The sequence below is a fragment of the Equus caballus genome, chromosome 20 (genome assembly GCF_041296265.1).
Source record: "Equus caballus isolate H_3958 breed thoroughbred chromosome 20, TB-T2T, whole genome shotgun sequence".
Classification (NCBI taxonomy): Eukaryota; Metazoa; Chordata; class Mammalia; order Perissodactyla; family Equidae; genus Equus; species Equus caballus.
Window position 1 is genome coordinate 11405224 of NC_091703.1, and position 27449 is coordinate 11432672.

General features: G+C 37.8%; 1 protein-coding gene across 1 annotated transcript in view; it reads right to left on the minus strand.

The window, feature by feature from the left end:
• The window catches only part of LOC102149353 (uncharacterized), a 315161-nt gene that overhangs the window by 263733 nt on the left and 23979 nt on the right, over positions 1 to 27449 (minus strand). Inside the window, exons 5-7 of the mRNA XM_070245788.1 lie at positions 24880 to 25071; positions 23946 to 24026; positions 20851 to 21056 (exon numbers count right to left, since the gene is read on the minus strand). Of these exons, the coding sequence (XP_070101889.1) occupies positions 20851 to 21056; positions 23946 to 24026; positions 24880 to 25071 (479 nt within the window). The remainder of the gene's footprint in view (positions 1 to 20850; positions 21057 to 23945; positions 24027 to 24879; positions 25072 to 27449) is intronic.

Below are 27449 nucleotides of genomic sequence, written 5' to 3' on the forward strand. Positions count from 1 at the left end.
ATAATGCATGTACTCACCATCATAGTATCATACAGGATAGTTTCACTGCCCCAAAGATCCTCTGTGCTCTGCCTAGTTATTTCTCCTTCATATCTAACCCTGATCTTTTTACCAACTGTCTGTTTTGCCTTTTCCAGAATATCATACAGTTGGAATCACTGTGTAGCCCTTTCAGATTGGCTTCTTTCATTTCCAGCACTATTTGTTGAAAAGAATATCTATTCTCCACTGAATTTCTTTTGCCCCTCTGTTGAAAATCAGTTGACTATATTTATGTCAGTCTATTTCTAGGCTATTATGTCCCATTAATCTACTCTCTATTCTTTCGCCAGTACCACAGTAACTTGATTATTGAAGAAACACTAATTTTTTATTATCTTCTAATATCTTGTCCATATTCAAATTTCCTTGATTATCCCAAAAACATCCTTGGGAAAATTTTTTGTTGGGTTTTTTGGGGATAATTTTTTAGTCAGCCAATTTTAAGAAACTAAAAATGAAAACTAACATGGAAAAATGACTATACATTCCAAATTTTTCTGAAAATATTCCATTATCTATGACCAAGACCTAAAGATAGATCAAGTAAATCCACTCTGCCATAGAAAAATAAGACGTCAATGAAATAATTTTACCAATCCAGTGATAATTTTAAAAAGCAATTCAATGGGAGTGAAGGATAATCAGGACCTCTCATACTATTTTGCAATTTTACATCCAGTAAATCTGAACCCTATCTCCTGTCTCATAGGTCTTGTCTCATCATCTCATAGACGATTAGTATATTACAAAGGTATATAGAGAAAAGGAATTCACATTCTTAGCAAGATACTTTTTTTTAAGTCATATCATCTCAAAAGTTTCTATGAGAATTAAATGTTATTATACTTAAAGTACTTAAAACAATGCCTGGCACATAGTAAGTGTCGTAGAAGTATTATCTATAATTATAAGACAGAAAAAGTTCTTAAGTTTAATGTGTACAGGGTGTGTGTTAAGTTTATACATTCTAGGGCCACTATCAGAGAGATTATGAGACAGGAAGCCTGTGTTGGTACCAGGAATATGCATTCTAATTAGCACCGCAAGTATCCTGATAAAAGTTAATGGACCACATTTAAACAAGTGCCGACATTGGATTTCATCTGAAAAATACTAGAGATAATAATAAGAGAGCCTTGGTGTGTCATAAAAACAAAACAGTATGAGGGAAGTAAACCCTCAGCCAAATAACAAGGAAATCAATGGACAATCTATCTGGAAGGTTTACTATGTAGGAAACTGTGATGTGCTAGGAAATGGGAAATGGGAACAAATACAAAATTCTGTGTGTGTGTGCACATGCGTGTGTGTGCACAAACAAGATAATCCCTTCCCTATAGACTCTGCCACTCCACAGGGGTCCCAAGGTATAAGCCTTAACAGAGTAAAGGGGCAATGAAAAATAATCATGTGAAAAATAAATTTCTATTCTTCTAATAAACTACAAAATGACATTGTACCATCACATAGTACCACTGCTTTTTGAAACTAGTTTTGAAGAAAACGTGATGTGCCATCTTCTGAATGTCATTTCTTTTTTTGAAAGATTGGCACCTGAGCTAACATCTGTTGGCAATCTTTTTTTTTTTCTTCTTCTCCCCAAAGCCCCCCGGTACATAGTTGCATATCCTAGCTGTGAGTGCTTCTGGTTGTGCTATATGGGACGCCACTTCAGCACGGCTTGACAAGCGATACCATGTCCATGCCCAGGATCCGAACCGGTGAAACCCTGGGCCGCCGAAGCGGAATGTGAGAAGTCAACTACTCGGCCACGGGACCGGCCCCCTGAATGTCATTTCTAATTGGAACTGAGAAGTTGGCATTTGAAAAAAAAAAATATTGCAGGGCTTATGTTCTTAACCTTCATTCATATGAAAATTGCTATGGAGTACAATATCTTTTTATAGAATGTTTTTCAAAATCAGTTGATGAAAGAGCTATTTAATTGGCCAAACGTATATATGTATAGAGATATATATAATGAAATTACTTTCATTTTTTCTATTAGTAATTCATTTGAACTGTTTTATAAGTAACGTACACTATGTCTTCATATAGAAGAATTACAAAACAAGGAAGTGTCAAGGAAACGGCCCAATATTAGGTGATCTAAGTAGGAAGCTGTGGAGAGCTCTCCATTACTAAATAGAAGAAATAATTCAGATCAAAAATAAATGAAAAGCATGTTTTTTAAAGCAATGCTTTTCTGAGCATTCCATAAAGGCTCTCAGCAATTTCTCAGAAGCTACTGGTTTCCGTTGAGGTTTGTCTTTGCTCTAATGACCTCTGGCGTATAGATCACATCCCTATTTCTGTCACCAAATCACTGAATGACCTTGGGATAGTTTCCTGCAAAGGCCTCGGTTTGGGTGTTTACAAAACAAGGGTAGTAATCCTTGACACCTTCCTACTTCACTGAGGTATATCACAGATTAATGAGTCATGAAAGCTTTGAGGGGCTCTGATCAAAGCCACTGTATAACTACAAAGAATTGTTATTATTACCAGTAGCCCCATTTTGTTGTGCCACTAATGAGTATTGTGGTCAGCAACGAATTATTAGAAAAAAAAATAGGTGAAAATTGAGAAGGCTGTTTCTCTCCGTATTCAGATACAATTCTTGTGACCATTAATTGGTGTTATGCAGACACCTCAGTCTAACAGTTCCAGCTGGAGAGGTCATTGTGACTATACCCAATGTCCTGGGTTTAGAGGATTCAGCACGCTGGGAATTTTCCTAGAATTTATGCAAATTCTACATGGAACTCACATCTCAACCAGCTTGGTAGATAGGAGACAGCATGGTACATTCTCATTAAGATTATTTTCTCATATATCTCCTTTTTTTTTATTTTAATGATCCTTAAGCAATTTCACTGATAAATCTTTCTCTTTTTCTCTCTCTGTCTCACACACACACACACACAAATTTTACCTCACTTTTCTTTGGAAATGAGGTAATTCAAATTTTCACTTAGAGAAGCTAAGAGTCAAATCATTGGTTTTGCTGGAAATTTTCAATCACACAAATATAAACTTATTTTCTATTCCTCCTCAAACTGTGCCCCATTGTACCATTCCTTATTCTAACATGTTAGATATTCAAAGTGAGAAATCTACATAGCCAAAATGGTACATGTTCAGCCCATGTTTGAAGCGATTTCATCCTTCCCAAATTGATAAACAGCACAGAACCATTATGGTACAAATCAGATTTCAAATGATTGAAGAAAACTTTATAAACATCAGCAATAAACTAAGCTATTTTATTTTACTTTGTCCCTCCTAAAAGTGCATGTCAAAATCTCCTTCCAGGAATATTTAGAAGCACTCCAGGTCTCTCTGATAGGCAAGAAGGAGTACAACTTCCCGGAGCCTTGGCAGCTCACCCGTCTCTGAGCAGAGTTCTTTCTCTGCCTCAGGCCTCTTTCCCATCCGAAGCTCTATCCTAAAATAAACGAGGCGCTCAGCACTAGAAGCACTTCAGCTGAAACGTTTGTGAACAAGTACATTCTTCAGTACTCAGGGTAAATGAATTTTTCATGAGCTAAGATCTATGTAGAAAAGTTTTCATGAAAATCTAGTATGTTTTAAGGAAGAGTTCTACAGGCTGAATTCTGTTTCTGCAAAATTCATATGTTTAAGCCCTTATCCCCAACAAGACTGTAGTGGGAGACGAGGCCTTTGGGAGATAATTAGATATAGATGAAGTCATGAGGCAGGGCCCTCGTGATGCGATTCGTACCCTCATAAGAAGAGATACCTGAGAGCTCTCCCCCCTCCCTCTCTCCCCTCCGTCCTCTCTCTCTCCCTCTCTCCCTCCCTCTCTCCCTCTCTCCTTACCATGTAAGGGTACAGAGAGAAGGCAGTTGTCTACAAACCAGGAAGAGGGCCCTCCCCGGAAACCAACCATGCTGGCATCCTGATCTCAGACTTCCAGCCTCCAGAACTGTGGGAAAATAAATGTCTGTTGTTTAAGCTGCCCAGTCTGTGGTGCTTTGTTATGGCAGCTAGAGTTAAAGAGTACAAACGGCAGTACCAACAACACTGTCATGATTATACCGTGGTTCACTTTGCTCAGTCTTAACATATGACAATTCTAATTGGATTCATGACCTTATAAAGATATAAGTTAGGAAGTGAATGGTTCAGATTTTTCTGCAATTATTCATTTATCCAATATGTTATGTATCAAACGCCTATTCAATAAGTACCTAATTAGCAAATATTGAACTCCAGGCTGGGTGTTGGGTAGAAAGACACACAAATAGGACAAAATTCCTAACTTCAAGGAGTGCAAAGCATGATAAAGAGATGTGCTCCTTAGAGACTACAAAGGAAGATATGAGACGAGAAGAACAAGGCATTGGACTTCCTAAAGGAAATGACAGTAGGATGTGACCAGCTAGGAATTGTGGAGAATATTTTTTTTTTTAAATGTGGTATATATTCGGGGAATGACAGTCCTTTTCTTTAAGGTGGAAGAGGGATATAGGGTCTTAATTCAATGGTGTTAGGGTGAGGATGTTAGTCAAATTTTTTTAATGTTCTGGGTTTTCAAAAATACAGGAATGATTATTTTGTAATTTATTCTTTCTTGCACATTGTTTTCCCAGCTGAACTACAAAGAATGCCACTGAATCTTTAAGCTATTGCAGATGAGTGTCTCAACTTTGTTTTTCTTGGATTTACCAAATACAAGATGAAATCATGTTATCATGCCCCTCATAAAATATGTTGGTCCATATTCTCTGCAGAATAATTTAAAAGATGTCAAAAGCACTTAACTGGCCTGGAATGTTACTCCCTCCAAAATGTAAAATGCCAGATGAATGATAGAAAATTTTGTATTAAAATGCCATATTCTTTGAATACTGTGAACTGCCGCTAGCAGTAGAGTGTAAAGGCTAAGATTGTCTATGTTTGAACCCTGGCTCAGCAATGTTTTAGTTGAAAAGCCTTCTCTGAGTTACTTAGCTTCTTCATGCCTCAGGCTGCTCTTCTGTAAAATGGGGATGATAATACTATCTCCTTAAGGCAGTTGTGAGATTAAATTATGCAAAGTTCTCAGAATAGTATCAGTAGGTATGCAATGAATGTTATCTATTATATTATTAAAGAGTCTTTTTCTGATTTGGATGTCTTTTATTTCTTTTTCTTGCCCAATTGCTCTGGCTAGGACTTCCAGTACTACGTTGACTAGAAGTGGCGACAGTGGGCACCCTTGTCTTCTTCCTGATCTTAGAGGAAAAGCTCTCAGCTTTTCACCATTAAGTATGAGGTTAGCTGTGGGCTTGTCATAGACAGACTTGATTATATTGAGGTACATTCCTTCTATGCCTAATTTGTTGAGACTTTTATGATAAGTGAAATAAGCCCGACAGAAAGTGAGAAATACTGTGTGGTATCACTTATATGTGAAATCTAAAAAAAAAAAACGGTTGAACTATAGAAACAGATAGTAGAATGGTGGTTGCCAAAGGTAGAACGGTGTGGGAAATAAGCAGATGTTGGTCAAAGGTATAAACTTTCAGTTATAAGTTGAATAAGTTCTGAAGATCTAACGTACAGCATGATGACTACAGTTAATAATACTATATTGTACACTTGAAATTTGCTAAAATAGTAGAGCTTAAGCATTCTCACAAGCACACAAAATACACATACCAAATCATCACACTGTACACTTTAAATACATTACAATTTTATCTGTCCACTAAATTTTTCGATAAATCTGGAAAAAACATAAAGAGGCTTTTTCTCTATTCTATGACTTAACTATTTTAAAAAGTAGTTTAGAAGATATATATGAAAGTATCAAATCATAACACTCCACATAATGATATTAAAACTGTATTAGAGAAAATTACTACCAGAGAACACGTATATGCCAATGATATCCATGATAATTTTGCCCTACCAGTTATCTACAGTATTCACTTATTCATTCATTCATTCAAAAAGCATTCAATGAGAGTAAACTTTATATTTTCTGCAGTCCCAGAGCTTGGTGTTGAAGATAAAAATATATGACCCTTTATGTAAAGGAGCTCATGGAGTAAAGCACAAGGCTCTTGACTTAGTTATTGAAGTACTATTGTAAGTGTTTAATATCAAACATGGGAGCTCCTTTCTCTTGAAAACAATGTAGTATTCTCATTTCTGTCTTATTCTGCAGATATTTTCATTTGCTGATGTATAATTAAGGGCTGAGTTTCTGAAAGACATTTGGTTACACAAGGAAAGTTATAAGGGAACAGGGATAGTTGGGGCAAAGAAGAGGGTGGAATTATTAAATCACCTGTCAAACTCACGTTGCTGCTTTGTTTTAAAACTAGATGTAATAAAATCATGTTTAGGGTGGCATCCCCAATAAGGTGAAATTGAAAAGAGTTATGTAAAAAGTAGAATGCTTTGCTCTAAAACAAACAAACAAGAAACTCTTGCATCAATATCATTGTTTCAGAAATGTTAATTTGTTTTACTAGAAGTAAGAAGATCTCTGGTCAAATGCTAATTGACAACCAGTTGAGCCAGCCTTGAACTTTGAGGAAACTCAGTTGTTGGTGGTGGTGGACTACATATAAGTAAGAGATAAAGAGGAATGGCTAGGTATGTCAGGAACTGCTTTACTATGACTTTAAATATAGGAGTTTAGAATAGGATCTCAAAGGTTAATAGAATGTGACAATCTACTGAAGATTATTCAGTAGAATAATCTCCTACTTTGTCTTTTCCTCCATATGGTTCTGCAAGCACATATAAACCTATACTCTGAATCATGACAATACACACTCTCCTTCCTTAGCCCAATTCCACCCAGAAGCTGGATGGTTTCCTGTCCTGGCACATGTCCTATTAGGCTCCCGGACTTCCAAAGAGCACATGAACCATACTCCATGGCTTGCTGGTGTACCAAAGTAAATGGATCTGCCTTCAGAATTTCTGCACTTCAGATTTGTACCCAATAATAAAACCTCACACTCTCCCACAGTCTACTGATAATGAAGTTTCAGTTCTACAAAATTATGTTCACGGAGATCTTTGAAGAATGATCAACCGATCCAATCTCCAGATATATAATATGCCATCCTTGGACCATGCTTGAACCCAAAGATACATGCTTGGATCATCCTATTTTGCTTGATTGTAGAATTAATTTCTTTACTTATTCATAGGTTGCTGTTATGCTGTGGGCTCACACTTTTTTTATGGGAGCCGCCACTACAGTGTGGTAACTGACAGACGGATGGTGTGGTTCTGCGACCAGGAAGTGAACCCGGGCCACCGAAGTGGTGAGAGCGCTGACCCTTAACCACTAGACTATCAGAGCTGGCTCTCACACATTTTTTAATTATATACATTTCTTCAGTGACTCCAGATACCCAGTGAGTCCAGCTTCAACAGCTCCGACCACTGGAAAAGATGAAAGGAAAGATGGAGACTGTTTTATGTCCTAATATTAACTAAAACTATCACCAATCACAGCAAAAAAAAAAAAAGAGGATAGCATATAAAATAAATATCAATGAAAAAAGTAACAACATCATTTTTGTTCTGAAAATAAAACTTTTCACTTAGAAGTGCTTATAAAATATGAACTGGCAGTAAGTAGATAAACAATTAATTGTGACTGCATTGGATAAAGCTTTTCAGAGCAAAGAACCATCACTAAAATGTGTTTATCCATTCTAGGTGGTGGCCTACTTCTCCTTGGATGCCAGTCAGCTTTGGCAAGGATGCTGCCATCTGAACTTTTTTGTTTCCTGAACATTCTGGGATGTTCGAAAGGTACGCCAAGTCTCTCCTGAGGAATTAAAAGATAAGCACATAAAATAGAGGCTAAATAAGGAAAAGTTGGAGTGCCATAAATTAGATAGTAAATTTTCTTGTATAGATTTAACCAAATGTTAAAACTGCAAAGGATTCCATGAGCTTTTTAATTTGTACAGCTACATTTCCCCTCTGTAGAGCCACCTTTGTGTTTACGATAATATGGCATTTTCCTGCCCACCTCCGAAAACAGACTGGATGCGGTGGAAGCTCATGAGCTATAACAATGACGATGTCACAGTTGTTTCCCTTGAATGAGGAAAATCACGTGGAAAATCACTGTTGCTTTTTTTATTATGAAATAATGTGTGTGCTCTTGCTCTCTTTCTCTTTTAGTTTTATTCATTCTATCTCAATTTTTATTTATAGTTAATGTATTATTTAAGGAGTGATAGACGAGCTCCTATATTGGTTAACTTAAAAAATAAAACTTTCGCTCATGTAAATGTCTCCAGTGATTTTTAAAAATCCATTTTCCCTCTAAAAAGTTTTCTATACTAACCAGAGAGTAGAAATACGTTTATGGCTTACAGAAAATGTACTGGTTAATTTGTTAAAGTATATTATGAAATCCGTCTTTTATTGATAGGGATTTTATGATGGATTTTACATTTTCTCTCATATTCAAGAATCAGGTTTCAGACTTGACTTTCACTCACACAGAATGCTAGATTTGATTCATGCCCATTACCAAATGCCAGGCAGTTATAGAGAATTTAGAAAAGTGGAGTTAGCTGTCAGTATACACTGGTAAGCTTTTCGGAACGTGTCCCTGGAAGACGCCTAGTTTAGGCTAACGTGTTTATTCCACTACTACCCTAAATGCTATATTTTATTTTTTAAGTCAAGACAAAAACTTAAAATAATTTTCCCTGACTTATTATAGTCTATTACACATGAATCATTTTCTTTAAAGTTCCTTAAAGTATGGTTTCCTAATTGAATCAAATGTACAGACTGGTTATAATTAAAATTCAGAGGAAAACCTAGTTATCTGCAACTGATTAGGAACAGGTCCATCAAATAGAGTAAATTTTAGAAAATGTCCAGGAAAACACTTCCTTCTGATAGCTAAAAGATAAAATAGGATAATTTTATTTTTATTTTAATACTTACTGAAAAACAATGTATTATTTTTTCCTGGATTTCTTTTGTGATTAAATTTGTTAAAACTATGCACTTAAATAATTACTCTTATTCATTACTGGATAATTCTCAGGCCTAAGTCATTTCATAATGTCTTTCCTACAAGATTTCCAATATCAGTGGGATATAAAAAATGAGCACGGATACTTCTAAAGTAGCTTTATATACCTAGACAACTAAATTGCCCTATGATAACAATAAACATAATGTTTCATCATCTGCATGACCCTTGAAGTATGATCCTTTCAATTGACTCTAAGAGTGTATGTCCCCTACAATCCACCAGTGCTCTCTTGGTCTTGTCCCTCATAATCTCATCATGCCCTGGGGTGTCCTGCTGCCTCAGTTGCCTTAGAGTGAAAATGTCAGCTGTAGCATCCTTCTGAGATGGTTACAGAACTAGCCTATTCCGTGTGGACTGATTTGTGTAGACTGATAAGTGGTCACATTAATGACCAGATTTCATGAGCTCCTACCTTTGCCGGGAGACCTCAGCCAATTGCAGTATTCTCCTCCAAGTACTTCTGAAAGTCCTCAGTGGGTAACTTAACTAAGCTTACCTAGGTGAGCATACCTAGGGTGACTTACCTAGGCTGATGCTCCCTACTGTTTCAGGTGTGATTGTGTCATTGTTGACATCACGATCACATCCTGCTAACTAAAGGTGGACTCCATGAGTGATTCCTCATCAGTTTCACATCCAGTCTGTGGGAAGTAAGTGGTGCTGGTCCAGCTGGGCTCTGTAACACCCTCCCCAACAGGTACACATACACACAAGCAAACACAATGCTTTAGCAAAGTGAGAAGGTAAACTCTTCATTCCTCTATGTTCTATTCTGTCTAGAGAGAAAAAAAGGGTCCCACAGGAGGTGTTCTTGGGGCTCCAGGGTGTCACAAACTTTACTAAGAGAGTTCTTTCACAAAACACATAGGAGTTTTTTTCTTATTTCTTCTTTTTCTAAGATGCACATCAACTGTCAGGATCTCTGGGTCTGATGAATTTTCATGTAGTAATCTCTATACCAGACAATTGCCAGCCTGATCTCCATGGCAACCGCTTAGTAAAGGAAACCTTTAATCTTTTTTTTTTCAATCTAGATTCTTTTGTTACCCCAACATCCACCACCACAACAGGGCCCTATAATATTGAGACAAGAAGCAATCACCCCAGTCCCTATATAAATGAATAGTTACACATAAACAGCTTAAGAGAAAGGACTCACCCAACAACACTTACCCTAGCTGGGATGTCCCCCAAATCTCCATTTAAACACTTTGACTTTTATAAGTATCAGTTCACCATCGCAACAGCAATGAAAAGTAAGAATACATAAGAGTCTCAACAAATACATAAAATGAGTCATAAGAAAAGGAAAACATTAACTGCCAGACACTTGGACACATCTCATTAATTCTCACCACAACCGTAAGAGGTTCAAATTACTTAGCGCTATTTTACACAGAGGTTCAAGTTCACATAAATGTCAGAACCAAGGATGAAAGCTATGAGCTCTAACACCAAATCTGAAGCCTTCTCCCCATGCACAATTCTGTTGCAAGTGTTCAGGGAACTTATTGACACAGTGAAGGTAAGAACACAAAGAACACTGGCCTCAGAAGGGGTCTTAGAATCTTTTCTCTCTGTAGCACTGCCTTCATTTAATGAGCACCTACTTTGTACTAGACTCTTTATGGATGACTCATCTCATTGTCCCAACAATGCCTCCTAACCATGCACCAAACTAGATACCACTCCCCTGATTTACAGATGAGGAAACCAAGGTCAGGGAAGTCAAGTGACTAGCCCATGATCCCACACCCATAAGTGCCAAAGCCAGGGCTGGGACAGAGCTCTGACTCCAAAGCTCAGCCTCCTTCCACCATATGAATCCGTCTGTGTGTTCTTCTGTCACCACATGATTTCTCACATAGTTATTTTTTCAGTCAGTTTAGGTCACATTCCACATAACTTAAGTCATATAAGTTACGAAAGGAAATAGAGAAGATCCTACATTTTGTTGTTAGAAGAAAATATTGGTCACATGTGTAAAACACTTAAATTCTCATGAAAGTTTTTACCCTTTTCTGATACTGACACATGATAAAAATGCAGTCTTGAGTTCTATGTTATTCACCTCCTAGACACTGGGCTGCTCCTTTGAATGTTTGCCTTACTACAGCATAGCAGATGAGCATTCTGCTCCTCAGCTTACATTTTGCAGCATGAGAATACAAAAATATCAGCCACATATCTTAAAGGAATCCCTGTACCCATTCTTGAAAGCATGGACATAATTGAAATACATACAATGGTACCACAAAGTACAAACAAGTTAATAAATGGGAATATTGAACTGTTAATATATCAGAATATACATCCAAAAAATAACGGTTTAAGAGAAAAAAGGTTATATGCAAAGACAGAACCATGCATCCTTTTTCACGTCAGTGTCCTTTGAGAGCCCTGTCTTGATAAAGATGCAAGGAATTGGAGATTTCTCAAAAAATTGCAAATAGAAATACCAAGCAACCCAGCTATCCTACTACTGGGTATTTATCCAAAGAACTTGAAATCAACAATTCAAAGAGATTTATGCACCCCAATGTTCATTGCAGCATTATTCAAAATAGCCAAGACAAGGAAGCAGCCCAAGTGCCCATCAACTGATGAATGGCTAAAGAAGATGTGGTATAGGAAACAGGGCAAGATGCTGGTGTAGGCAGACTCTGATCTCACCTCCTCCCATAGACACAACAAAGTTACAACTACTCTTGGAACAATTATCCCTGAGAGAGAAACTGAAAACTGGATAAAAAGAACCCCTACAACAGGAGACAGTGCTGACTGAAGTGGAAGAGGCAGAAATTCCTTTCTGGAGAGAAAAAAACCACCTTCGAGCTGTGGTGCTTCATGGCTGGCCAGGGGCAATCTTAAGGTATGAAGCCTTCCCTGGAGGAGTGAGGAATTTGAGTAGGAGAGCTTTACCACAATAATCAGCTTTTGAACTCAGCACATGGAGACAAATGTCATATCTGACTTTTCTGGCTACTAACAATAATAAGGAATACCCTCACAAAAGCTATTGAACATAAGGGAAGAAAAGCCTGCTCTTAAAGGGCCTATCCACAAATTCACCTGTTTTGGAAAGCAACATAGAATCATTAGAAAGAAAGGTGCACAGTCCTTTGGTGAAAAGAGACTCATTTGATATGCTCTGTGCACATTTCAGTGAAAGGTGAGACCTCCTCAGGCTGGGACTATGTCCCCAGGGACTGAGACATAGGTGGCAGCCATAACTGTGACCTAGTACAGGCATGCTGACACAGAGGCTGGCAGAGGCCTTTGGAGTTCTTTCCCTGGTCTGTTAGTGCAGGGGTCTGCCCCACCTACTAGAGCACAAATTTAATCCAGCTCAGTCAAGGCAGGTAGCATGCCCCAGGGACTGGCCCCATCTAACAGCAAGCCCTTGGGCAACTTGTGTGGGACCTCTGTAGCAGGGTGAGTGAGTCCACCTCTGCAGGACAGGGCATGCAGGAGTGAGTGGAGTGTGTAGGGCATTGGTGGAGTGTGTGGGGCCTCAGCAGTGGGGCAAATGGGTCTGCTTCAGTGGGTCAGGATGTGTGCACCAGGCAGGACTGTGTCAACAGGGTATGTGCGCCTGTGGGCAGTGGGGCTTGTAAGCTGCAGTAGATTTGTGCTTCTCAAACAGCCATGTAGGGGATTGGCCCCACCTTCCAAAGCCTGAAATAATTGGGTTCTCCTGTGCCTAGGGCCAGCTCTACTCAGCTGAACTTCTGAGAGAGCTGGCAACAGCTTTGCAGGTCAGAGGCCTACAGCAATTGTAAGCCCCTGAGCCTAGCAACCAGCCATGTTGGGGGGCTACTCACTTAACAGATAAACTACAACAGGAATGTGCTATTAGATCTTGCAGCCAATTGTGCTGGGGATCCCCAAACCTGATAAAGTGACTGAGGGTCCACACTAGCCACATGCAACTGAACATTACAACCAGCCGGCTAGGGGGATAGCCTAGCCTCCCCAGGAAACTGCAGCAACAGCAACCCTGCAACAATAGAAGGACACACATAGCCCACACAAGGGACACTCCTCGAACATTTGGAACTGGTGACAAGAGGAAAGCACACTGCTGGGCCTCACAAGGCATCTCTTATAAAGATCACCTCTCCAAGATTGGGAGATGCAGCTGATCTACCTAATATGTAGATATAAGCACAGAGAAAGAGGCAAAATGAGGAGAGAAAGGAACACATTCCAGATAAGGGAACAGGACAAATCCTCAGAAAAAGAGCTAAATGAAACAGAGGTAAACAATCTACCTGACAAAGAGTAGAAACTAATAGTCATAAGGATGCTCACTGATCTTGGGAGAAGAATATATGGACTCTGAGAACTTCAACAAAGAACTGAAAAATATAAAAAAGAAGCAATCAGAAATGAAGAATACAATAATAGAAATGAAAAATTCACTAGAGGGGCTCAATAGCAGAGTAGATGACACAGAAGAATAGATCAGCAAGCTAGATGAAAGACTAGAGGAAATCACCCAAGCTGAACAGATGAAAGAAAAAAGAATTAAAAAGAACAAGGACAGGGGCTGGCTGGTGGTGTAGTGGTTAAGTTCAGTGTGTTCCACTTCCATGGCCCAGGTTCACAGATTTGGATCCTGGGCACAGACCTACACCACTCATCAAGCCATGCTGTGGTGGTGACCCACATACAAAATAGAGGAAGACTGGCACAGATGTAAGCTCAGGGCCAATCTTCCTCTTTTTGCTAGAGGAAGATTGGCAATGGATGTTGGCTCACAGCCAATCTTCCTCACTGACCTCCCCCAAAAAAAATAAAAAGAAGAAGGACAGTCTAAGGGACTTCTGAGACAACATCAAGCACACTAACATAGGTGCCCCAGATGGAGAAGAGAGAGACAAAAGGTCAGAGAATCTATTTGAAGAAACAATAGCTGAAAATTTTCCTAACCTAAGGAAGGAAACAGACATCCAGGTACAGGAATCACAGAGAGCACCAAACAAGATAAACCCAAAGAGGCCCACACCAAGACACATTATAAGTAAAATATCAAGACTTAAAGATAAAGAGACAATCCTAAAAGCTGCGAGAGAAAGGCAACAAGTGACATACAAAGGAAACCCCATTAGGCTATCAGCTGACTTCTCATCAGAAACCTTACAGGCTAGAAGGGAGTGGCATGATATTTTTAAAGTGCTGAAATGAAAAAACCTACAGCCAAGAATACTCTACCTGGCAAAGTTATCATTCAGAATGGAAGGAGAGATAAAGAGTTTTCCAGACAAGCAAAAACTTAGGGAGTTTATCACCTAGAAACCAGGCTTACAAGAAATGCTAAAGGGACTTATTTAAGTAGAAAAGAAAAGACCATAAACAGGAATAAGAAAATTATAAATAAATAAATAAATAAAATCACTGATAAAGGCAAATACACAGCTAAGGTAGTAGATCAACCTCCTATAAAGCTAATATGAAGGTCAAAAGACAAAAGTACCAAAACTACCTATTTCCATGATAAGCAGGTGATGGATACACATGCAGAAAAAAGAGGTAAAATACAATATCAAAAGCATAAAACATGGGAGGAGGGGAATAAAAGAGTCGAGCTCTTAGGAAGAGGTCAAACTGAAGAGACCATCAATTTAATATACATTGCTATATATATAGGTTAATATATATGAACCTCACGTTAATCACAAACCAGAAACCTATCATAATACAAAAAAAGTTAAGAGAAAGGAACCCAAACAAAATACTAAAAAGCCATCAAACCACAAGGGAAGAGAGGAAGACAAGAAGAAAGGAACAGAGCACAACTACTAAAACACTCAGAAAAAAAGTAACAAAATGGCAATAAGTACATTCTTATCAATAGCCACTTTAAATGTCAGTGGACTAAATGCTTCAATTGAAAGGCATAGGGTGGCTGATTGGATAAAAACACAAGATTCATATATATGCTGCATACAAGAGACACACTTCAGACCTAAAGACACTCACAAACTGAAAATGAAGGGATGGGAAAAGATTCACCACGTAAATGGCAATGAAAAGAAAGCTGGGGTCACAATACTTATATCAGGTAAAATAGATTTTGAAACAAAAACTGTAACAAGAGACAAATAAGGGCACTACATAATCATACAGGGAATAATCCAACAAGAGGATATTATACTTGTAAAGATCTATGCACCCAACATAGTAGCACCTAAATATATAAAGAAATTATTAACAGACATAGAGGACAAATAGACAACAACACAATAATAGTTGGGAACTTTAACACCCCACTTACACCAGTGGATAGATCATCCAAATAGAAGATCAATAAGGAAACATTGGCCTTAAACAACATATTAGACCAGCTAGATTTAGTAGATATATACAGAACATTCCATTCCAAAAACTGTATAATACACTTTCTTTTCAAATGCACATGGAGCATTCTCCAGGATAGATCACATATTAGGCTACACAACAAGTCTCAATAAATTTAAGAAGATCGAAATAACACCCAGCATCTTTTCTAATCACAATGATATGAAACCAGAAATGAACTACAGGAAGAGAATCAGAAGAGACAAAAATATGTGGAGATTAAACAAAATTGAACAACAAGGATATCAAAGAAGAAATAAAAAAATACCTGGAGACAAATGAAAGTGAAAATATGACATGCCAAAATTTATAGGATACAGCAAAAGCAGTTCTAAGAGGGAAGTTTATAGCAATACAGGCCTCAAGAAACAAGAAAAATCTCAAATAAACAATCTAACAGTGCACCTAAAGGAACTGGAAAAAGAAGAACAAACAAAGCTCAAAATCAGTAGAAGGAAGGAAATGGTAAAAATAGGGGAGCAGAAATAAAGGGAATAGAGACTAAAAAAAGTAGAAAAAGTCAATGAAACAAAGAGCTAGTTCTTTGAAAAGATGAACGAAATTGATAAACCTTTAGCTAGACTCACCGAGAAAAAAGAGAGAAAGCTCAACTAAAATCAGAAATGAAAGAGGAGAAATTACAATCAATGCCTCAGAAATACAAAAGATTATAAGAGAATATCACAAAAAGCTATACGCCACGGAATTGGATAATCTAAAAGAAATGGATAAATTCTTAGAATCATACAATCTTCCAAAACTGAATCAAGAAGAAATAGGGAATTTGAATAGAACAATCACCAGTAAGGAGATCAAAACAGTAATCAAAAACCTCCCAAAAAATAAAAGTCCATGACCAGATGGCTTCCCTGGTGAATTCTACCAAACATTCAAAGAAGACTTAATACCTAACCTTCTCAAACTCTTCCAAAATATTGAATATGAGAGGAAGATTTCCTACTCATTCTGTTATGCCGACACTATCCTGATACCAAAACCAGACAAGGACAACATGAAAAAAGAAAATTAGCCAACATTGCTGATGAACATCAATGCAAAAATCCTCAAAAAATTACTAGCAAATCGAATACAACAATACATTAAAAGATCATACACCATGATCAAGTGGGATTTATTCCAGGGATGCAGGGATGGTTTACCATCTGCAAATCAATCAACTTGATACACTACATTAATAAAATGAAGAATAAAAATCACATGATCATCTTAATAGATACAGAGAAAGCATTTGACAAGATACATCATCCATTTATAATAAAAACTGTGAATAAAATGGGTATAGAAGGAAAGTACCTCAACACCATAAAGGCCATATATGACAAACCCACAGCTAATATCATTCTCAATGGAGAAAAATCCTCTAAGAACAGGAACTAGACAAGAATGGCCACTTTCACCATTCTTATTTAACATAGTATTGGAAGTGCTAGCCAGAGCAATTAGGCAAGAAAAAGAAATAAAAGGGCTCCAAATTGGAAAAGAAGAAGTGAAACTGTCACTATTTGCAAATGACATGATTTTATATATATAAAACCCTAAAGAATCCACCCAAAAAACTGTTAGAAATAATAAATAAATACAGTAAAGTTGCAGGATATAAAATCAACATACAAAAATCAGTAGTGTTTCTATACACTAACAATGAAGTGGTGGAAAGAGAAATTAAGAATACAATCCCATTTATAATTGCAGCAAAAAGAATAAAATACCTAGGAATAAATTTAAAGGGGATTAAATACCTGTACACTGGAAACTATAAAACATTGTTGAAAGAAATTGAAGAAGACAAAAAGAAATGGAAAGATATTCCATGCTCTTGGATTGGGAGAATTAACATAGTTAAAATGTCCATACTTCCTAAAGCAATCTAAAGACTCAATGCAATCCCTATCAAAGCCCCAGTGATATTTTTCACAGAAATAGAACAAAGAATCCTAAAATTTGTATGGAACAACAAAATACCCCAAATGGCCAAAGGAATCATGAGAAAAAAGAACAAAGCTGGAGATATCACACTCCCTGATTTCAAAATATACTGCAAAGCTAGGGTAATCAAAACAGCATAGTGCTGAAAGAAAAACACACACAGAGATTAATGGGAGAGAATCAAGAGCCCAGAAATAAACCCACACATCTAAGGAAAGCTAATTTCTGCCAGGGTACCAAGAACATACAATGGAGAAAGGAAAATCTTTTCAATAAATAGTGTTGGGAAAATTGGACAGCCACATGGAAAAGAATGAAAGTAGACCATTATCTTACACCATACACAAGAATTAACTCAAAATGGATTTAAGACTTGAATGTAAGACCAGGAACCATAAAACTTCTAGAAGAAAACATAGGCAGTCTGCTCTTTGACATCAGTCTTAGCAGCATATTTTCAAGTCCCATGTCTGACAGGGCAAGAGAAACAAAAGAAAAAACAAACAAATGGGACTACATCAAACTGAAAAGCTTCTGCAAAGGAAACCATCAACAAAATGAAAAGACAACCTGAAAATTGGGAGAAGATGTTTCCAAACTGTCTATCTGAGAAGGGGTTAATATTCAAAATGTATAAAGAACTCATACATCTCAACAACAAAAAAACTAACAACCCAATTAAAAAATGGGCAAAAGATCTGAACAGATATTTCTCCAAAGAAGAAAAACAGATGGCCAACAGGCACATGAAAAGATGTTTAACATCACTACTTATTAGGGAAACGCAAATCAAAACTACAATGAGGTATCAACTCACTCTCATCAGAATGGCTATAATTAACAAGACAAGCAATAACAATTGTGGGAGAGGATGTGGAGAAAAGAGAACCCTCACATACTGCTGGTGGGAGTGCAAACTGGTGCAGCCACTGTGGAAAACAGTATGGAGATCCCTCAAAAAATTAAGAATAGCACTACCATATGATCCAGATATTCTACTACTGGGTATTTATCCAAAGAACATGAAAACATGAATGTGTAAAGATATATTCACACCTATGTTCACTGCAGCATTATTTACAATAGCCAAGACTTGGAAGCAACCTAGGTGCCCATCAAGGGACGAATGGATAAAGAAGATGTGATATATATATACATGACGGAATACTACTCAGCCATAAAACAGGATGAAATCTTGCCACTTGTGACAACATGGATAGACCTTGAAGGTATTATGCTAAGTGAAATAAGTCAGAAGGAGAGTCAAATACAATATGATCTCACTCATAAATAGAATATAAAAACAACAGCAAACAAACACATAGAGACAGAGATTGGATTGGTGGTTACCAGAGGAGAAGGGGGGAGGGAGGAGGGCAAAAGGGGTGATTAGGCACTGTGTGTGGTGATGGATTGCGTGATATAATCTACACAGAAATTGAGATACAATGATGTACATTTGAAATTTATATGATGATATAAACCAATGTTGCCACAATTTAAGAAAATGATGTGGTATATATATATATATATATATATATATATATATATATATATACACACAATGGAATAATACTCAGCCATAAAAAATGATGAAATCATCCCATTAGCAACAGTATGGATGGACCTTGAGGGTATGATGTTAAGTGAAATAAGCCAGATGGGGAAAGACAAATACTGAGTGATTTCCCTCGTATGTGGAAGATAAATAAATACATGGACAAAGAGAGCAGATTAGTGATTACTAGAGGGAAAGGGGGTTGAGGGGTGGGCAGAAGAGGTAAAGGGGCACATATGTATGGCCATGGATAAAAATTAGACTATTGGTGGTAAGCACGATGCAGTTTATACAGAAACTGCCAAATAATAATGTACACCTGAAATCACACAATGGCATAAACCATTATGACCTCAGTAAAATAACTGAAAATTAAAAAAGCAAAATAAACAAAATATCAATGAAGAGGCATAACCCAGCTCATGGGATCCCCCACCCTTGGAGCTGTATTAGTTGTCTATGGTTGCTATTAATAACAAATTACCACAAACGTAGTAGCTAAAACAACAGAAAGCTACTGTCTCACAGTTCTGGTGGCCAGAGGTCTGATGTGGGTGTTGTCAGGACTGATTCCTTCATGAGGTCCCAGCGGAGAATCCACCCCATGCCTTCCTCTAGCTTCTGGGGCCTGCGGCAATGCTTGGTGTTCCTTTGCTTGTGGAGGTGTCACTCCAGTCTCTGTCTTCACTTGGTCTTCCCCACTCTGGGTGTCTGTGTCTCAGAGCTCTCTTGTGACGACACGAGTCATCGGATTTAGAGTTCACACCCAATTCAGGATGATTTCATTGGAGATCCTTAGCTTACTTATGCCTGCAAAGACTGTTTCCTAATAAGGTCACACTCACAGTTACCAGGGGTGAGGACTCAGCTGTATCTTTTTGGAGGACACAATTCAACCTGCTACAGGCTCCATCCAGGTGTCTGTTAGGAAAGACTGTACTTGCTAATTAGGGTCATTTACTTGAGAAAGCTCAAAATAGATGTAACCTTAATGTGCCCAGGATATTCAGATCTAAGTGGCCCAAATGAAGAAAATAAACCCTGTTACGGAATTTCTACACTCCAAATTAGAGAATACCCCCCACCCCAAACTAAGCTATTCCTCTCACTTCTGAAGCAGGAAATAATATTTCCACTTGTGATTTAATAAAAGAAATCATTGAGAACAATCTTTTTCACCTGGTGATATTTTTTTCTTCTTTAGCCTGAATCAGCTTACCTTTCACACAAAACAACACATACATACACACACCTGGACCTAGACACGTGGGATTGTTGTATTTTTATTTTCGATAAAGTGACTACATAGAAGAAATACTATTCCTCTTCTTGGTGGATCTGAGCACATAATGCTACATTGCAGATAAACGGAAACTACAGATGCAGAAAACAGAAAAGGTGTTTCTGAAGTCAACACAATCCAGGGGCTAGCGACGCACCTGTGTGGTGTGGGTCACAACAGTTAAAATGTGCACGTTAAGTTCCTTAAATGGTGACTTCACATATATTAGATTATTCACATATTTATACAGTGCTTGTGTAAACAGGTCCACGTAGTTTCTTAATTTTAGCCAAGTAAGTTTCTGCTGGTTTCAGTTTTTATTACAGATACTTTATAATATGCTAGAGATTAGCACTCTAACATAAATTAAAACCAGATGAAATGAAACTAAACTGTGGAAGGGCCAGGATTGATGTTGATAGATAGCATAAGTTCTGCATGGTAAAACGTATGTGAAAAATAAGGGAAAAGACTCAGGGAAGTCAAGAACCGTGTTCTAGCAGGAGGTATGTTGATCAGTAAAGTCAGTAGACAATGTGTAGGACTGACATTTCAACTTGTCATTTTAAAAAGAAAGATTATCTTACACTTCTTGAAAAATATTTTACTGCTGACCTGTTCTGATGAAGAACTTCCAGGCAGAATTACGTCTTTCTGAGCATGTCTTTCAAAGTCCTCGCTGGAAGCAGAGGCGGCTTCACCATCCTCTTTGTGGAGTTCTGGACTCTTACTGGACCTCATCGGCTCTTCAGAACCCAAGGTCTCCTGCTCCACGCTGTCATCTATTGACCCCAAGAAGATCACATGGAATTCCATCTGCTCTTTGTCACTTTAATGTTGGCTAGACACACAGTCATCTAACCACACTTTTCTTCTATTGGATAAAGTTGTCATAATCTACAATTTAGCAAATCATTTTCTGTCTAATGTGCTGGGAAATCACTAAAGCCCCAAACAAGTGTTAAGATAAAAAACCAACCACAACACCCACAACCCTTGTTCGTCCTGTCATGTTTAGAAAGTGAGCAAAGTGTAGGGTGCATAAAGGCCTTTTCCCACTTACCAAATATATCCTGAAGATACTGTGCTGCTCTGTGCGTTAATGTTACACATTGTTATTTCAACATATTACCACATACTTGCCATTCACTGAAACCAGTTTGGGAGATGAATAGGTTTATGAGAAGCCAGAGCTCTGGGTTCGTTTTCCAAGTTGGGATCCCTGAGAACAGTTCCCGAGCTTTGCACACACAGAAGGACTTTATTTAGGCTGCCTTGTTTATTTGCATAGAAATGCCAGCATTTATATAAATGGTATCTGTACTTCTGTCTCTATCATCTGAAAACCGTATCATCTACAAATTGTATCTATTCATCTAGCTAGCTGTATGCTATACATATAAAGTAATCCCCTCTCTTCTAGTCTTGAAAAAAATGCTAGAAGGTAAAATATGGAATTTCCCCTCCTTCCGATGTTAGAATTTTAACAAGAACCTAGAAACTTTTAACCAATGGATGAAATCTTCTTTTTCAGGAGGGAAATGAGGTGAAGAGAGTACTGGGATGCAGCATCCAGAGGCCTGCTGGCCTTCCTTGTTCACTGGTACCCAGTATTGCCTTGTGTAAGTCCTTAAACGTTGTAGGTCTCAGTTAAATCCTCGTGTATAAAATAGCTGGTGAAGTCCCTGACTATCCTGTAAATTCCATAAGACGTTTGTAAGCCCATAAGTGAGTTTAGAAGACTGATTAGGTGCCACCTGTAAATGTGTAATTTACTGTTTTCAAGGGATCCGAGCTGCAAAGACTTGTCACAATGGAAAGGACACAAAAAGTCTAAAAGTGCATTACTCAATGTCTAGCACAAAAAAAGGTATTCAATATATATTTGCTGACTCAGACATTAGACTAAAAATATAGAGGCCTGATGATTTAAATATAGCTATTTGTGATGCTTAATTTTATGTGTCAGCTTGGCTACACTATGGCGCCGAGTTTTTGTTCAAACATCAGTCTACATGTTGCCATGAAGGCAAGTTTTAGATGACTAAAATTTAAATCCATAGACTTAGAGTAAAACAGGTTACCCTTCATAATATGAGTGGGCCTCTTCCAATCAATTGAAGGCCTTAAGAGGAAAGACGGAGGTTTCTGGAAAAGAAGAATTCAGTCTCGAGATTGCAACACATGAAATCCAGCCTGAGTTCTCAGCCTGCTGACCTGCCCTGTGGATTTCGGTCTCAAGACCACAACATCAACTCTCACCCGAGTTTCCAGCCTGCTGTCCTACAGAATTCTGACTCAAGACTGCAACATCAACTCCTGCCTGAATTTCACATCAACTCTTACCTGATTCTACTGCCAGTCTGCCCTAAGGTTTTCAGACTTGCCAGCCCCCACAATTGCATGAGCCAATTTCTTAAAATAAATCTGCCTCTCTGTTGGTTCTGTTGGATTCTGCTTCTCTAGAGAATCTCGACCAACACATCCTTTGAATTCAGGATCCTTCAAAAAGAGGGATCAAACTGGCATGAAAAATAGGTTTGCTTTGTTTATAAAGACAAAAAGAAACAAAACTTTGGCTACACAAACTGATAGCAAAAAAGTAAAGGGAGGTGTATCTAGGCAGGAATAAAATTTTTAGTGGATGCTATTCTGTAAAACGGGATAAAAAATGGGGCCTAACCTTCAAGCCTGTTACAAAGTTTAAATAAGTTAGTATTTACCTTATTTAGAACAGTGCTTAGAACCATGCCTAGTAAGCACTCAATGAATGTTTAGCTACTATTAATATTTTCAGCAGCAGCAGCAGCAGCATCACCATCATTATCATCATCATTTTTATTATTCTAGGTATGTGCTTATCCCCATAACTACTCCATGTAGAGGTATAATATATCCATTTGGCAGAAATGGCAAAGAAAGGTTAAAAATCTGGCCCAAAGTTGTACAGCTAGTAAATAGTGAAGCCTAAGCATAAATTCAATAGAAATAACAACTCTAATTATTAAAAGACAACCATAATAAGCCCCTTCACTTATAAGTACTTTAAGAAATTATCTTAATAAGGTAGATAAAATGATTGAGAAGAACTAAACACACTGAAAAAAAACTTAATAGAATTATTCCCCATGAATTTGAATATATGTGTACACAGCAACTTATACTTGATGTTTTGGTAAAAACTCCAGTGTGGTTCTGGCATAAATTTATATGTGTTAAACTAAGAATTTAATTTTAAAGAATTATCTTTAAATTCCTAGATTAATGCATACAAGAATTTCTTACTTAAAGAGCCTAATATTCACAAGTATTAATTTCCACACTAAGATTGAAAACAATATACTACTTGTCTTCTATCACCCCAAAGCATTTGCTTAAAAGCTAAGACATTCTCTTTAAAAAGAGTGGCATTTGCCTTATAAATTAGTGAATCCAAATATGTCCTATGATATTGTAGCATCCTACAATAGTTAGTCTGTTAAATCATTTTTGCTAATTAGTGTTGTAAATTTTATGCAGTTATAATAAATTGGGCTATAATTACTTTTCCCCCCAACTTTAGCTATATTTAAATATTTTCAATGATCAAAAACACACCTAGGTCATCAATGAATGGCTATATTTTAAAAAAATTAGCATTTGCAAGAAACCATCTCAATGGATTTATAACTAAGGTTAATATAAAAGATTGAAAATAATTGGCCTCTTACCTGGGGGTTCTCTTTGTGCATTCTCATCAAACAGCTTCATTAATCGATCATAGAGAATTCTATTATCAACTTGTAAGGGTGCTAAAAGAACATATTTATGATAACTTTCTCAACAATTAATTCATAGATATGCAAATATAATTACAAAAAGACATTATTAATCATCACGGCTATTTAGTTATCTTATAGGTCATAGACACAAATTCTATTCAATATGCTGTCTTGCTCCGAAAAAAAAAAAAAACTTTTGTAAATCAATGATAATTGGAACAATGATTTTTAAATGTATATTGCAGGGTATTCCTAATTGGATACTTCTCCAATAAAAAGGATCTCATATTCAATGGCTTATGACATCTATTACACAAGAATCATTTCAGAACAAGCCGTTATGGTTTGTCAAATCATATAATAGAATATATAAGCATTTGATCAAAATGAATGTTTTACATTAGCTACTCTCTATATATCATATTTTTTACTACTTTACATAAGAAACAACAAACCTGGGTGATTTTAGGTGGTCTTAGATTCTTTTATATATGCTATTGCAATATAATAGCAAATACAAGGGCTACTTAGTTCTTTTGTGAATTTAAAGTAACAAGGTCACGTCATTACAAAAGAAAAAAATCATAATCATAAAAACCTAGTTCTGCAAGAGGGTTTAAAAGGTCATCTAGGTGGATCTCCTGCCACTGGAGGGAACCAAACATAAATGATGCCGAGTTGGATGACCTGCCCAGTCTTAGAATTAGAAAACGCATACATACATCAAGCATGTTCCCCTCCACACAGATGGCAAGTGAACTAGCTAAACTGGCTGTATTCTTACTGTGGCGGTTTTAATATGGCCCATGTACTCCTATTACTTAGCACTGCGCACTCCATGGGTGAGTCAACTGCAAAGATGGTGGGTAATTCTGCGACTCACATCTGAAACTCCACGAGCAAGTGTTCCAGAAGAGCCTTCCGGAATCCTCATTCACCAAGTTAGAAGATCCTAAAAATTCTAGGTCTTCCCTTTCTGTCCATACCTGAGATCTTTTGAGCATCAGCATTGGAAAAAATCCAACGTGGCCTATATTCATGGACTTGGAATGACTAAACAGGAAAGCCTCGGTTACTGGAGCCAGAAGGAATGTTTGAAAGTGAAACATAAAAAAGTCTTTGAAGTTAGTAGCTTCTGCTCCTTGAACCCCACAGATGACTTTTTCAAGTGTCAGTTGACGTGCAAATGTTCTTTTCCTGCCAAGAGCCAGCACAGACCTCCTACCACCCCAACATTTGGGAAAAAAGGAGAGGGGCAATTCCTGGAAGACATTTTGCAGACTGTGCAGTAGGGAAGCACGTACTTCTGTTCCAGCATTGCCTGAATCTTTATAACTCCTAGTGGGAACAGCTACAAAACTTACAAAGCTGATATATGGCTCATGAAAGAATCTTATTTGGAAATTAACATCGAGCAATAGCAGATGCATAGATGGGTAATTCTCTGCAGATGTAATAAAAGCCCCAATATAAGGACTTCATAATCCTGATGGCCCAATGAGGGTGACAGACAAGAATAAATGAACATACATTTAGAGTGTCAAAACAGACAGACAAGAGGTAAATGAAATTAATAGAAACACCATCTTTAGGAGAGAGGCACCATGGCGCAGGTCTGGTATCAGCCAAACCTGCATCGAAATCCCAGCTGTGCCACTTATTAGCCCTGTAATCCTTGGGCAGCTTCTTAGAATCACTGAGCTTTAATCTTCTTGCTCCCAAAATGGGATAGTTGTGAGGATTAACAAAACAACACGCGTACAGCACCAAGCTTCATGCCTGGCACATAGTAGGCACTCAGCAAAGCGTAGCCACCCTCCTTTGTTTGTTTGTTGTTAACTACTTAGTAACTGAACGAAGTGGGTAATTTTTCAATAGTTCAAGTTCTGTCATTTTAAACGAGCACTTTTGGTTCATTATTAAGTAATGAGTTATAGACAGCTTTTGAGGCATTGTATGAGAGGAAGCTGAACTAGAGAAACCTAACAGACTACGGCTGTTGAGGTTCTGGTTCCTTGGGGAGGCCGATCTGGTGAGCAGCCTCCTTCAATGATGCCCCATTAGGACCCTGGAGGGTCAAACAAGTGACATAACACAGAAACAGAAGGCAAGAGAATGTCCCCTTCAAACTCAAATTCAACAATTTGGATTAACCCGGTTCCTCTCCCTTCAGATGTTTTCCTCAAAGGGAAGAGGGGAGAGAGCTGACAGGGCAAACTCAACTCCTGAGGGGAAAGAGAACAGATGGCGCCACAGACACGAGGCTGAATTCCACTTTATGCTTGCTCTGTGGTCTTGGGGAAAATACTAAATCTGTCTGTGCTTATTTCTTCATCTTCAAAATGGGAATCACAATGGCTCCTTTGGAGGGTTTTGTGTTGGTTGGTCAGAGTTACTGTATCCAACTCAAGACACCCCTTGAGTACTCAGGAAGTAATAACAACCAGTGTTCACAGAAGGCATGCCATGTGTTGGATACTATGCTTAGCACTTTAAATAATTCATTTATACATTAACTCAACACATATTTCTCTAGTCAGTTCCTGCTCTATGCCCACTGCTGTGCTAGACTCTAAGAAGTGATCAGTGAACAAGGTAAACAAAATCTCTGGCCTCTTCTGTTCTGGAGATGATCTAATAGGGGAGAAAGACATTTCACAGATAACTGCACTAAGAAACAGTTTTCTGACCATTGTGATGAGTTTGCTAAAGGCGGCATAAAGGGAAACATCACCTAGCTTAGTCAAGTGAGTTGAGAATTGACATTTATGCTGAATCTTTGAGAAGAGAGGATATTGACCACATGAGAAGGGGAAAGAAGCTGTCCTAGCACCTGAGAGGGTTCAGCGTCCAGAAGGAGCTCCAAGCAAATGAGGACCAAAAAGTAGTCCAGTGTGGCGAGAGCATGGAGAGAAAGTGGAGGGGATCTGACACGTGGACGGACAGTATACTGGTCTTCACCCTCAATGCAATAGACCACAATGAGAGGGCTTTAATAAGGGAGTGGCAAGATGCTGTCTTGAGAATGGATCAAAGGGGAGCAGGAGGGATGTGGACAAAAGCAGCTCAGCAATTCCAGGCAGGAGCTCATGTTCACTTGGGACTGAGTAGGGTTAGCAGAGATCCTGAGAGGGAACGGAAAATGAGATTTCATATATCTTGTGATTTTCACGTCAGCAAATAAATATTAAGCATCATATATAAGCCAAGCACTATGCCAGATTCTAAGGACATTTAAGGTCTAGAGGAAAGAAAGTTGCTAAAGAAATAAGTATAGCAATAAACATGTAACTAACAACTAAGATGCACGCCAAAGGAAAAAACAACAGGGTGATAAGAGAAAGAGCAGCAGAGTTAAGGTTTGGTGATCAGAGAGAACACATTTAGTATGTCAAATCAAGAGGCCCTCACCACCCTATAAGGTATTATTATGAATTGATTAGTTATTATTAA